General features: G+C 38.0%; 2 protein-coding genes across 2 annotated transcripts; both read right to left on the bottom strand.

The window, feature by feature from the left end:
• Positions 1-6,362: 6,362 nt before the first annotated feature.
• LOC111802170 (U-box domain-containing protein 45) lies at positions 6,363-8,932 on the bottom strand. Its single transcript, XM_023686435.2, has 2 exons — positions 8,379-8,932; positions 6,363-7,769 (listed from the first exon to the last, which is right to left on the bottom strand). Exons 1-2 carry the CDS (start codon positions 8,768-8,770, stop codon positions 6,893-6,895), a joined length of 1,269 nt encoding a protein of 422 aa, XP_023542203.2. The 5' UTR covers positions 8,771-8,932; the 3' UTR covers positions 6,363-6,892.
• A 2,200-nt stretch (positions 8,933-11,132) lies between these two features.
• On the bottom strand, positions 11,133-13,665 carry LOC111802724 (putative transcription factor bHLH107). Its single transcript, XM_023687193.2, has 2 exons — positions 13,179-13,665; positions 11,133-11,751 (listed from the first exon to the last, which is right to left on the bottom strand). The coding sequence occupies exons 1-2, from the start codon at positions 13,464-13,466 to the stop codon at positions 11,272-11,274; spliced, it is 768 nt and encodes a 255-aa protein (XP_023542961.2). The 5' UTR covers positions 13,467-13,665; the 3' UTR covers positions 11,133-11,271.
• Between the last annotated feature and the right edge of the window lie 890 nt (positions 13,666-14,555).

The raw sequence follows: 14,555 nt of genomic DNA, 5'->3' as shown, positions 1-14,555 counted from the left end.
GATGGCGCAAGGGAAGTAAACAAAAAGGAGAGGAATAGTGTGAAAGGAATGGTCAGAAGAAGCAGAGAAGAGCGGCTGGGTGTGAGCCATTGGAGTGAGTGATTGGGGCCCTCTTCATTGGAAAACATTCTAGCAGAGAGGAGTGGGCAACACAGAAACATTCTTTTTATATGGGTGTTGAAACCTTTCCTTAAGATACGTGTTTTAAAATTATGAGGGGAAGCTCAAAGATGATAATATCTGTTAGCGGTGAGTTTGAGTCGTTACAAATGGTATCAGAGCCAGACATTGGATGATGTGCCAGCGAGGAGGCTAAACCCCGAAGAGTGGTGGACATGAGGCGGTATGCTAGTAAGGATGCTGGCCGCAAAAAGGGGTGGTGTGGGGGTCCCACATCAATTGGAGAAGGGAACAAATGCAACGAGGATGTTGGGCGCCGAAGGGGTGGATTGTGAGATCCCACATTGGTTGGGGAGGAAAATGAAACGTTTTTTTATAAGGGTGTGGAATGGAAACCTCTCTGAGGACGCTAGGCCCTGAAGGGGGTGGATTGTGAGATCCCACATTGGTTGGGGAGGAGAACGAAACGTTTTCTTTTATAAGGGTGTGAAATGGAAACCTCTCTAAGGACGCGAGGCCCTGAAGGGGGTGGATTGTAAGATCTCACATCAGTTAAGGAGGAGAACGAAACATTCTTTATAAAGGTGTGGAAATCTCTCCCTAGAAAACACGTTTTAAAACCTCGAGGGAACCTCGAAAAGGAAAATCCAAAGAAGACAATATTTGCTAGCGGTGATCATGTCAAGGTGGGGTTTGAGTTTGCCTTCAAAAACGTCTTTCATTCACCAAACACATGAGCTGTTTGTTTCCATTTTTGTTTTCTTTTCTTTCAAGTTTCAATTCCCATCATTTCTCTAAAAATAATTGGAAAGAAAGGGAAAGTATAGCTTTTGGGGTTTGTTAAAGAAAATAATTCATGTAATAATGATTTAGGTTGCAAATTGTGTAGAAAAGGGACCCAATTTGGCTAAACATTGAACCTTTTTGAATGATTATACTATAATTTGTTCGATGTTGTTATGAATGGCTGAAACAAAGTGGAAAGGGATGTTTACTTTGGAATTTAATATATCTAAACTAAATTCTTCTGTTATCTATGTTTGGATTGTTTACGGTGTGCTCGAGCTTGAGCTCGAGCTGTTACTAAAATTAGTCATCGACCCGTACATAACGAATATACCTTTTAAGACAACCCTTTGTAACTATGTCTCGACTAGCATTGATTCTATCACAAGATCTTGAGTTTTTGGTTCGTTCGTCACTTTTTCTACCATCAATCTAAAATTTATCTATAATCTTATTTACACTTTAATGGTTTCTAGCCATGTAGCCACCAAAATATTAGAAAATTAAATAAATAAAAAGTTGTCCCACATCGAGTTAGACTCTCGTATAAAAAAGGTCTTTTTGGCTTACTAAATCAGAACAATTGCTCCATTTCATCTCACTTGGGTTGATAGGAGCCAGTCAGAGAATACACTTTTTTATTGTTCCCGCTCGACTTTTTGGCTGATCTGCCTTAAGCTAGAGGGAGCATAGTGCCTCTTGGCTTAGCCCAAGTTAGAGGGAGCATAGTGACTTTTGCTCAGCCAACTAGATAAGTGACTTTAGGCCAACTAAGTGACTTGATTACTATATCTTGCCCAATGGCCCCTGTACATGTCGTGATTTTATGATGGTTCGACATATGTAATGCTATGATGTCAAATATAATGTAATACAAGTTATGCTAGGTTATCAAGTATGTCATGAAATGATTATGATATATTATCGATTATACAGTCATGACATGCAAGCTATGTAATACGTTCACTCATTCCAATGAGACACTAGAAAGCCATGAACTTTAATTACGGAAGAAGTATGCATGTCTCATAGAACACTACATCATAAAAATAATAGAGGTATGACTTGCATAATACATATATGTCATGAATTGATACTATGGGACCTTATGCATATTGTATGTCATATGCATCAAAATAGTTCCCCGTTACAATGAGTGCAAATGCATACATTACGATATCTATGTTTTATCATGATATTACGTGGGTTCCTTTCCCTATGTGGTTTCAACAGCATGGACGTGCGATAGCTGAAAGGTAGGTTCAGGGGTACATATACACCTGTCAGGTGGGTTCATGCGCGTGTGTGCGTGTTGTCGTATGTAGAGGAGTACTATACATCCACCATAGAAACTTAAGAACGAGTCACATCAATACCTACTCTTAGGTTATGGCTAAGATGTCACATAGCATTACAAATGTATAATAGTCCTATACACCATCATACATACCATTTTGAAAAAGCATAAAGAAAGTGGAGTATTGAAGAAATGTCAACCTTCCCAACAAGGAGCACTAGGGTTAGAAATGGTGGAGGCTCACTAACCAAACATGGACCACTTTTTAATGTTGTTTTTATCATCATTTGGATTCTTCCCTTCAAATTTGGCTTCTCATGTGGGTCGCCTTAATAGGAGACCCCTTCATTTTCAGTGCTAGCTTTTTCTTTTTGTTTGGGAGCAAATTGGTGAACAGATTCATTGGTTTTTGTTTGGATTATCAGATTGTGGGTATGAACATCAACAGATATTCACATTGTACTCGTTTCTTATTCAAGAAATTGATTCTTTAGGCTTTTCGGATGAGTTAAATTTGGGTTATCGGAGGAAAAATGTGATATTTTATGTTACAGGGGTGTAGAAATCTCTTTAGAGGCGTTTAAAAATAGTGAGGCTGACTACTATACGTAATGGGCGAAGCTTTATAAGGGTGTAGAAACTTCTATTCTCCCTAGAGGCTGAAGGCGTAACAGGTCTAACAATATTTGCTAGCGGTGGGTTTGGGTTCTTACAACGTAACGGGCCTGACAATATTTGCTAGCAGTTGGCTTGCACTCGTACAATGTAATGGGCCTGACAATATCTACTAGCAGTTGGTTTGGGCTCTTACAGTATAACGGGCCTGACAATATCTGCTAGTAGTGGGCTTGGACTCTTACCGCATAACGGGCTCGACAATATCTACTAGCGGTGGGCTTGGACTCTTACAGCATAACGGCCCCGACAATATCTACTAGCAGTGGGCTTGGGCTCTTGCAACGGGTCTAACAATATCTGCTAGCAGTAGGTTTAGGCTCTTACAACGTAACGGGCCTGAGGCTTGAGCTCTTATATCGTAACGGACCTGACAATATATGCTAGCAGTGGACTTGGGCTCTTACTAGCAAATAATCTAGGCTCTTATAGTGTAACGAGTTTGACAATACAGTGAGTTTGGACTCGCAGTGATGGTGGGTTTAGGCTCTAAGAGACAAAGGTAAGAAGGAGGAAACAGGCATTCAGATTTTTTTCTGAACAATCTGTGGCTATTAAATAAGCCTTTTGCATAACAAACAAAAATGACAGAGACTGAATTGGCCACTAAAAGGGCCTATTGTCATGGGATTCTTTTTTCTAATAACAGCAAAATCTGAATGCCACTAAGCTGTATAAATCTTGAACTCAGCTGCTTGTATCAACGTCAAATGGATGTAATGCCCATAACTTAGTTAAAATAAAGGGGAGACTAAATTGGGAGCAATTCATGCAACTTGGAATGGAACGTTGAAGCCGACTCAAATAGAGAAGAGGAACTTGTTAAGAATCGACTCTACACTATGGTATGATATGCTCTACTTTGAGCATAAAGCTACTCTACACTATGGTATGATATGCTCTACTTTGAGCATAAAGCTTTCATGGCTTTACGACTTCCTATAGGGCCTCAGCTCAAAGGAGATAGTGTTCCTCCCTAAGACCCAAAGGAATAGGGTCTCATATCTCCCTAAGACCCAAAGGAATAGGGTCTCATATCAATGGAGATAGTGTTCCCGGCTATAAACTCATGACCATCCCCTTAAGGTGGAACTCCCTCCCAACAATCCTCAACAGGAGACCACCGGTGGCTGGTCGGAGAGATTATCTGATAAGATAAGGAATCAGTACAAGGGGAGTAAGATTCGGATTACCTTGTTGATCAAATATCTCAACGCAAGAACACTTGATTGAGATTCGAATCACTCCACAAGCAAGATTGATCATGTCGAGCTTGAATGATTCTACATGCAACCTAAACTACATAGAATTGCAAAGAAAGTTAGTCATTGGCTAAAGAAGAGCACAAATGCTTCTTTTACTTTACTATATTTTCCAAGTCTGCTTACAAATACAACATACAAGTCTGCTTACAAATACAACATACAAGTCTGCTTACAAATACAACATACAAGTCTGCTTACAAATACAACATACAAGTCTGCTTACAAATACAACATACAAGTCTGCTTACAAATACAACATACAAGTCTGCTTACAAATACAACATACAAGTCTGCTTACAAATACAACATACAAGTCTGCTTACAAATACAACATACAAGTCTGCTTACAAATACAACATACAAGTCTGCTTACAAATACAACATACAAGTCTGCTTACAAATACAACATACAAGTCTGCTTACAAATACAACATACAAGTCTGCTTACAAATACAACATACAAGTCTGCTTACAAATACAACATACAAGTCTGCTTACAAATACAACATACAAGTCTGCTTACAAATACAACATACAAGTCTGCTTACAAATACAACATACAAGTCTGCTTACAAATACAACATACAAGTCTGCTTACAAATACAACATACAAGTCTGCTTACAAATACAACATACAAGTCTGCTTACAAATACAACATACAAGTCTGCTTACAAATACAACATACAAGTCTGCTTACAAATACAACATACAAGTCTTTTATATAGACTCAAAAATGAAACTGCTTACAAATACAACATACAAGTCTTTTATATAGACTCAAAAATGAAACTATTAAAGGCCTTCCAAGAGTTGTAACATTCATACTTTATGACCATAATTAGCCATGAGGTAAATGTAACCGAAATTAAATAAAAAGTCTTAAAATGCAATAACTCTAAATTACTCTAAATTGTAACCCACCCAAAATATTTTTTTCACATCTTCATTGAAGCATATTGTATAATTGATGTCTCTTGGTTCATATCATTACCTCCCAACAATCCTCAACAGGAGACCACGGGTGGCTGGTTGGAGAGATTATCTCCCAACAATCCTCAACAGGAGACCACGGGTGGCTGGTTGGAGAGATTATCTCCCAACAATCCTCAACAGGAGACCATTGGTGGCTGGTCGAAGAGATTATCTCCCAACAATCCTCAACAGGAGACCACTGGTGGCTGGTCGGAGAGATTTATCTCCCAACAATCCTCAACAGGAGACCACTGGTGGCTGGTCGGAGAGATTTATCTCCCAACAATCCTCAACAGGAGACCACTGGTGGCTGGTCGGAGAGATTATCTCCCAACAATCCTCAACAGGAGATCACTGGTGGCTGGTCGGAGAGATTATCAGTAGGTTTGAGCTATAAACTCATGACCATCCCCTTAACGTGGAACTCCCTCCCAACAAGCCCATCCCCTTAATGTGGAACTCCCTCCCAACAATCCTCAACAGGAGACCACTGGTGGCAGGTCGGAGAGATTATCAGTAGGTTGGCCGATTATCAGTAGGTTTGAAACGTGTGTCTGTGGATCGTGCTTTTGCTGAGAAATGAGAAGAAGCATTACTGTGATCTTGCTGGAAAGCCCTTTTTCAATGAAGGGATTCAGTGCTCTGAGGCTCTTGGAAGGCCCTGTTAGCTGCCAGAACACCCTTCAATCATCCTATCCAGTCTGGCCCTTCGGTTTTGTTTGGACGATTCTATGTTTAAATCAATGGCTGGCTACGAGCAAAAATAGTAATAAGAACTGTTAGCAACTAAAGGAGGCTATGATCATGGGATTTCATTTGACTAATAACAGTTAAAACAGTAGAACATCTCAATATTAATCTTCATCTTTTCGCATCATTACGATCACATGTTCATGGCTTCAACTATATTAAACTTAACAATGGACGATAATTCCAGCAACCAATAATGTTATATATCAAAATCTAAAACATTGCCATTGTCATTGGATAATTGTAATAAAGATACGAGTTCAAACCTGAAGCAATAAGGGGCTTGATTGTAGCTGTTCGGTCCCATGTGAGTGAATCCTGTATGAAGTCAATTGAAGCCTTTCTATGATATGTGAATCTTATATATCTTACATTACATTGCATGTGTAACAATCTATATCTAGGTTTCGAACTAACTATATCTAGGATTCGGACCAAAATTTGAAACCCGAATTGGGTGAAAATTATCTCCACAAACCAACATGAATCCTTCCAATACTTTTAAAGGTGAAGATTATCTCCCCAAACCAACATGAACCCTTCCAATTATCTCCACAAACCAACATAAATCCTTCTAACATGTTTTGTCCTCACTCACGTGCATTTTAGGAAAATTTCCAAATGGTCACTCAACTTAGTACCAAAGCAAAGCACGTTTATCTATAGAGTTCCTACGATTGAGCCACGGTTTATATATGGAGTTCCTACGAAAGGAAGAAGCACATTGTTGGTATAGGGAGTAACTTTCATTTTCACTCTCATACGGATATGGTATCAATTCATTCGTGTATCTCTCCTTTATTCAGTGCCACAGTAGCTCGTGCTTTATTTAGTTTAGCATTACTTGCTTTCTTAGCTCTGTTCATCAGGGCCAAAAAAAATACTTCGGCAATGGACAAAGTGGTTTAAGCCCTCAATGCAGTTTCAACTGTGAGGTTCAGTTTTTCCATTTTCTGGATTTGGTGACCTGCAGAAGATGACAATAAATTACAGACCGGGCAGATAATACTTCATAAATGTATTTCTTCAAAAGGGCAAACTCTTGGAACTATTGCTGGAAACCAAGGTTCTCCTAATGGTTGGACTGGAACATTCCCCACCATTGGCTCGTCGAGTTATTATCTCCATATTCTTATCCAGACTCTGTTTCACCAGGCTTCTCATCATTCTCTTCCCTTTCTCAATCTCTTTTTTATTAAATGCTGAGCCTGCTGCAACTCTTCCTGTCTGAGGCCCTGAATGCGGCCCCACTCTCGCCTGTCTCTCGTCTTTAAACCATTGCAGCAATTTCAAAGCTCGCTTTTGAGCCAATGGGGTCCCTAAAAGGGCTAATTCTAGCAGTGCAGGGACGATCCTAGACTTGGCCAATCTCTCTCTTAACGCCCAGCTTTGATGGGCAAGAATCATTATGATGTAAGCTGAGAGTTCTTGGCATTTGGGCTTCTCTTCCCATGTCATGACCTCTATCAAAATCTCTGGGAACGTTGAGTTGCTTTCCAGAGCTTGCTTTCCTCTTGAGCTCACTGCCAAGTTTGCTAGTGTTGGTAGGGCTTTCTCGGAATGTTCTTTGAGAGAAGAGAATCTGAGTAGCGTTGGAATAACACCATTGGAGATTAAGGTTTCTGCATTCTCTAGGACGGTGGAAATGTTGAATAAAGCTGCCAAACAAAATGTTTTGGTTTTGGGGCTGGGGTTCGTGTTTGGGTTGGATTCTGAATTGAGTATGGTTAAGAGATATAAAATAGCTGGTTCTGTTGAAGCAATGAACACCCGAGTGTTGGCCAGAGAAGAAAGTGAACATAAAAGTTCTGCGAATTCATGGCTGGTTGAGTCCATTGCTGCAAATTTGGCGTTCTTTGGTAGCTTTGATAAGATCCCTTCCTCCACCATTATTGTCCTGTGCCTGAAGAAATGCAGAGATAGAAAGAAAATCATAACCAATCAATCACAGAATTGGTCAAACGGAACAGAGTGAGTAAAGTCAAGATTCCAAGACTTGGTTAGCTACTTGTGAACAACTTCCTGGCTAATAATTCAGAGTTGTTAGATCGGAGCAACTGTTCTAAATCTTGCAAGCAATAATTGGAGTTGATTTTTCAGCACAAATATAATATCACTTTAATAGTGAAGGCTGCTGGTTCGTCTTCTACCTCTTTTCAACTCTCTTCACCAGACAATTTCAAATTTCAAATTGAATTTCATCGGTACCAAATGTATCGATTCAATAATTGATGGTAATTTCCTCCATAATTTTCATAATCATCTTAAACAGCAACTATTATACGAACAAATTTGATTTATTTGAAACATGTCTTTCATCATTCAAAATTGATTTACTATTTGATTCTACAGTTCTAAACACAATTTTCCTTCTCTAAAATTTAATTTAAATGACGAAAAACTCAGACTCGTCGCGCGCAAAGGAGAATGAATGAATAGCAAGTTAACCTTGTAGAACAGAAAATCAAATTAGAAGAACCAAAAGTTCGGATGAGAGATCAAATAAACTTACACGAAACTACCATTAGCAAGCTCAATCAACGCTCTAACCGCCAACTGATCAGAATCCGCCATCGCCACCAAAGCAGGTACGACTCCAAGATCCACCATCAGCTTTCTAATCTTCACGCTCTCTTTAATCAACCTCTCAATTTCCTTCGCTGCTCTCTCTTTCTCCTCTCCGTCGCCGAAGTGGAGACTCTTCACTGTCCTCTGCAACACGGAGGCGCGATCATACTCCCGGATAAAACTCTCATCTCTTTGCCTAACTCCGGGACTCGAAACATCCGATGGATCAGACGACGTACGGAATCGCTTTCGCGATGATTTTGAGCGCAGGAATCGCCGAACGCGACGGACGAACCGTACCTTCACGTACGAATAAAGCGGGAGAGAAAGAGGCATGTATGGATGATGGATCGAGCGGAAATGAATGAAAACGAGAGCAAGAGCAAACACCGGTGTGTGCTTTCCGTGGGAGTACGGAGCATGAATGTTGACACGAGAGTGAATAGCAGAGAAGAGCTGTCACTTTAATTTCATTAGCTTCACGACACCCGAGCCGTGGAGGTTAATCATATTCTTGGCAGGACGTTGTCTTGACATGTTGAACCTAACCGTCATAGATAATAAACTAAAAGAGATAATATCAATTTGCTGTAGACTTAAACAGTTAAAAATGGTATCAGAGCTTGATATTAAGTGGTGTGCCAACAAAGAAGTTGTGCCGCCAAGGAGGTGAATTATGAGATCTTACGACTAGTAGCGATACGTAATGAGCTAAAACAGACAATATTTCCTAACGGTAGACTTGAATTAGTTTATTATTGAAGTCTCACGTGGAGGTTAGTCATATTCTTGGCAGGACGTTGTCTTGACATTTTGAGGCTGACTGGCATAGGTAACGAACCGAAGGGGACAATATCGATTAGTTGTGGACTTGGACGGTTAGAAATAGTATCAGAGGCAGACACTGAGTAGTGTTCCAATAAATAAGTTGTGCCGCCGAAGAGGTGGATTATGAGATCTCACATCGATGTTTTAAAGTTGTTAGGCTGACAGGGATAGGTTAGAACAGACAATATTTACTAGTGATGGGCTTGAATTATTACATTCGTGAAGTCCCACGGGGAGGTTAATCATATTCTTGGCAGGACGTTGTCTTGACATGTTGAGGCTGACCGCCATAGGTAACGGACCAAATGGGACAATATGGATTAGTCGTGTGTTTGGACGGTTAACTTGTACCCCTAAGAGGGTGGATTATGAGATCCCACATTGGTGTTTAAAATGGTGAAGCTGACGGCGATACACAACATGATAAAGTCGACTCCTTAATCACAATAATTTAACAATATTTTATCAAATATTTGTGAATAATAATTTTAAAAACAATGTCACAACAATTTAGTATTATTTTACTAATTACAATAAAAAAAATCAAATTCAAATTAAAATTACAATAATTGGACAGTAGCAATTTTCATTAATATTTTTTTAAATAATTAATAATATTTTTAGGACAAAATATTTTATTTAGATGACTTTGAATTTCTTTTAATTGACATCAAGGAAAAATAGTTATAAATTGGTCTAAAATTAGTTCTCCTATTTTCAATTGATATAATTATTAATTAAAGTTTTAATAATATAAATTAATTTTTGTTATTTATTAATTTTTTAGTTAATAATGAGAATGGATTTTAATATAATCGATAATATATTAAGCGAATTAGGGTAATTTTAGCCCTTACAAAATTTTAAATTATTCAACAGCACTATATAAGCATAGGCGACATTATTTTAAAAATAAAAAAATAAAAAAAATAAAAAACGTGATATTATCTTCAACTACAAAATAAAGTGCGCATGACATTATTTTAAAAATAAAAAAATAAAAAACGTGATATTATCTTCAACTACAAAATGAAGTGGCATGCGCACCAAAAAAAAATAGTGTCATTTAATTGAATAAACGGAAGAGATTTAAAAAAATAGTGTCATTTAATTGAATAAACGGGAGAGGTTTAGTTGAATTGCATCATAGTCCACATTTTATATATTTACGTATATAAAAGAACCAAAACCACATCGGAATGAAAGCGATGAATAAAAGTGTTATGTTAGTCATTTTTTATTGCTAAAATTCATAATAAATATCTACAAATAAATGTAATATATAGTTTGTATTTAGTATCAATTTTTTTATTATATATTACATTTTTAATATAAAATTTCAAAGAACAAAAAAATAATGATAATAATAATAATTTAGCAAATAAATTATTATCTCGTCCCACGACACTAAAAAAAATCGGTTTTAGTTAGTAAAGCTTGAATGTGGCAGTGACATATTGGAAGTTTAAATTTATGTAAGAATAGTATTTCTCTTTTAATCGATCTATGAAAATTCTTATATTGATGACCACTAAAAGTTTGAAACTTCTATATTTTTAAAACTGTAGACCCTCTGTAGCTATGCAAAGGAAAACACGAGTATGTAATAGTCCAAACTTACTGCTAGCAGATATTGTTCTCTTTCGATTCTCCCTTTCGAGATTTCCCTCAAGGTTTCTAAAACGCGTCGGTTAGGAGGAGGTTTTCACACCCTAATAAAGAATGTTTCATTATCCTCTCCCACAGAGATCTCACAATCCACCCCCTTCGAAGTCCAACGTCCTTGCTAACACTCGTTCCACAAAGTAATTGATTATACAATAACTAAAAAAAAAAAAAAAAAAAACCGAATACAATATATGCCCAATCATAGTCGAAAAGCATTCCAACTTCTTAAGCTGATTGAGCCAAACATACAGAGTAAGACATGCTTATCACAGCTGAATATATCACACAACTGCAAGTTTGAGATGAAAATGAGTGGTATTACCTGTTGACACAAACAGAATTTATGATCCAGAGGAGGAGCTTGATGTATAGGAGCTACACAGCCTTTGCCTTTTCGTTGGGAGTGTCGTTCTAGGCGAATATTCTTGGGATGAAGCTTTCTCGAGTACAAAGCTTATTGCCTGATGAACCGATGACACGAGACGTCGGGAAGCCTCGGAAGGCTCACCGTTCTCTGCAATGGAACTGGTGAAAAAGAAAACGTTCTTCACCCGGTTTCCCAAAGTTGATATTTCTGCCTTTGCCAACTTCAGGTGAAGGGCATCAAGAGCTTGTTTAAGATCAGATAGAAGCTCGGGTCGGTATTCGCAACAAAGGGTTGCCTTGAAGGTCATGTATGCATTCGCTTCGATTCCACAAGGTTCGACTTTGACTTCGTCGGTATCCATTGGAACAAAAACACCATTGATGGCTTCTGCAGCCTTCTTCTTCAATTCTTTCACTTGGCTAACAACTTCAGCTAGCAGTGTGGCTTTGTCCCTCTGGTTACAGTAATTCATCACAATGTTATTACAGGAAAAGATCAATAAAAGTTCTTCAGGAACGTCAAACAATCGCCACTAGACTACCAAGAAAAGTGAACGATTAGTGATATATCAACTTAGAACCAAGCTCATTATCCATGAATCCAAACCAGTGGATTTCGGAACGTTATGACGCATGTTTCTGCACGAGATCGAGAATTAACAAACAACTTATAGATTTCAAAATCTTTTAGGAGTAAATTATGTTTCTTGTGAGATCCCACGTTGGTTGGAGAGGGGAACGAAGTGTTCTTTATAAGGATGTTTGGAGAGGGGAACAAAGTATTCTTCATAAGGGTGTGGAAACCTTTCTCTAACACGTTTTAAAATCGTGAGGCTGACGGCAATATGTAACGGGCCAAAGTGGACAATATTTGTTAGCAATGGGCTTGGGCTGTTACAAATGGTATTAGAGTAAGACATCGGGTGGTGTGCTAGCAAGGATGCTGGCCCCCAAGGAGGGTGAATTGTGAGATCCCACGTTAGTTGGAGAGGGGAACGAAACATTCTTTATATACGTGTGTGGAAACTTCTCCCTACCAGACGCATTTTAAAACCATGAGACTAACGGCGATACATAACGGGCCAAAACGAACAATATCTATTAGCAATAGGCTTGGGTATTACAAATGGTATCAGAGCCGAATACCGGGCGGTGTGCTAGCGAGAACGCTCGGCCACCAAGGAGGGCGGAGAGGGGAACGAAACATTTTTTACAAGGGTGTGAAAACCTCTCCCTAACAGACACATTTTAAATCCGTGAACGGTGTGTGTGAACGGTGTGTGTGAACGGTAGACTTGGGTTATTACAAATGGTATCAGAGCGAGACACAGTGCCAGCAAGGATACTGGACCCCCAAGGAGAGTGGATTGTGAGATCCCACCTTGGTGGAGAGGGGAACGAATCATTCTTTATAAGGGTGTGGAAACCTCTCCCTAACAGACGTGTTCTAAAACTGTGAGGCTGACGGCGAAAACAGACAATATTTGTTAGCGGGGCCTGTTACATTTCTAGTCATGATAAACCATCAAAAAAAAGCTCTAAATTTTTCTAGATTGTCAAGACAGACAAAAGCCACCAGCTGTTTCAAAATTCTAATACCACAAGGAAAATGAAAGGAGACATGATTCAATAGTTGTCTTCAACATAACACAGAACAACAATAAGAACCACACCATCAGCTGCTCAATCCCATATTAAAAAGCTTCAGTTTCCATCACATAAAACTAGCTAGACAATCCAATTAGACTCTTGAAATGATGATATTAAACAAATTGTACCGTTGGATAATCATTCAACCAAATACTTTCAATTCTCTCAGAAAACTCATCCAATCACATATCAAAACTGAGTATCAATTCCAACAAATTAACATGAAACTAACCTTTGCAGGGCAAGGAACAAGGCCACGCAGAGTCGAGAGATGTGAATTGATTCTCTCCCTCCTCCGCCTCTCCGCCTCGCTATGATTCTTCAACGCCGCAAGTACTTTCTCTTCCGACCCCCTTTTCTTCGCCGGCAGAATTGGGGCTTTTGCAACCCCTCCCTTCTCACCATTCAACACTAAAGACTGAGATAATATTGATCCACCACGTACAAATCCACAATTAAAATTCTCTAAACTATGTAAAAACGAGTCGATTGAAGCAGTCGCATCGTATGAATACGCCATAGATTGCAAAATCCAAAAACCCCAATAGAGAAATCGTTACTAGGAAATCACTTACGAACCGAAAGTCGAAGACAATAGTCCAGGAGGGCGATTCGTTGGGGCAAACCAAAAGGAGAGTTTATGGAGAGGGAAGCTTTGTTGTACAAAGACTCTGTTGCTGAAAATCTTGCTGGTAACTCTTCTCGCGATGATCGTGACTTTGATTGATCGTTTCTTCCTACCTTCCATAACGATTTCTGCAAATAGATGGTTAACCGGGGAGAATCACAGAGAGAAAATCCACATCTTCTTCTTGATCGTCTTGAATTTGAGCATTTCCAAGTCTGGAAGTGAAATCAAGACTGTATTTCTAAGAATTTGATGCTTGGAAATCGGAAAGAATTCGAGAATACAATGAACTCAGGTGGATTTTCCGATCAATTCACGGATGAAACTGAACAACGAGTGATTTGGAGGTATAGGATCGAGCAGAGTGCCGCCGAAAATGAGAGAATTGAAGAGAGGCGATTCCAGTTTGTTGACTGAAGCTTCGTAATATAGCTTAGTGGAAGTCCATTTTAAGAAGGATTTCCTAATCATGCGAGTGAAAAGACTAAATTAGCCCTTAAATTTATTGGATATTTTATTAAATTTTAGTTAATAATTATAAATTTAAATAGATTTACTCGACAATGTAATCCAACTCAACTCGATAGATTGCTTCTAGAGTTATTTTAATTTTTTAATAACAAAAAAAATTTAGTTCGTAAAATATACATTTATTTATTTATTTTTAAATATTTATTAAAATTTTCGACTTATTTTTAATATATATTATAGTTATAATCTATTTTAAAGATTACTAATAAATAATTTATGAAATTATATATATATATATATATATTAAAGTTGTCTACAAAATGCATATTAAAAACTAATAATAAAATCAAATTATTTTAAATTTGCCCATTTTTAATTCATTAAAATTATTGAAAATAAGAATTTATTAAATTTGACTTTGATAATAGTCCAAATTCATTGAAACTTTAACAACTTTCAACTAATCTTATCGTTGAAAATGTGAGATACAACAAAATAATTGAATTTTTT

The sequence above is a fragment of the Cucurbita pepo genome, chromosome 9 (genome assembly GCF_057944985.1).
Source record: "Cucurbita pepo subsp. pepo isolate OVF chromosome 9, ASM5794498v1, whole genome shotgun sequence".
Classification (NCBI taxonomy): Eukaryota; Viridiplantae; Streptophyta; class Magnoliopsida; order Cucurbitales; family Cucurbitaceae; genus Cucurbita; species Cucurbita pepo.
Note: the sequence above shows the minus strand (reverse complement) of the source record. Positions and strands in the feature narration are given on the sequence as shown.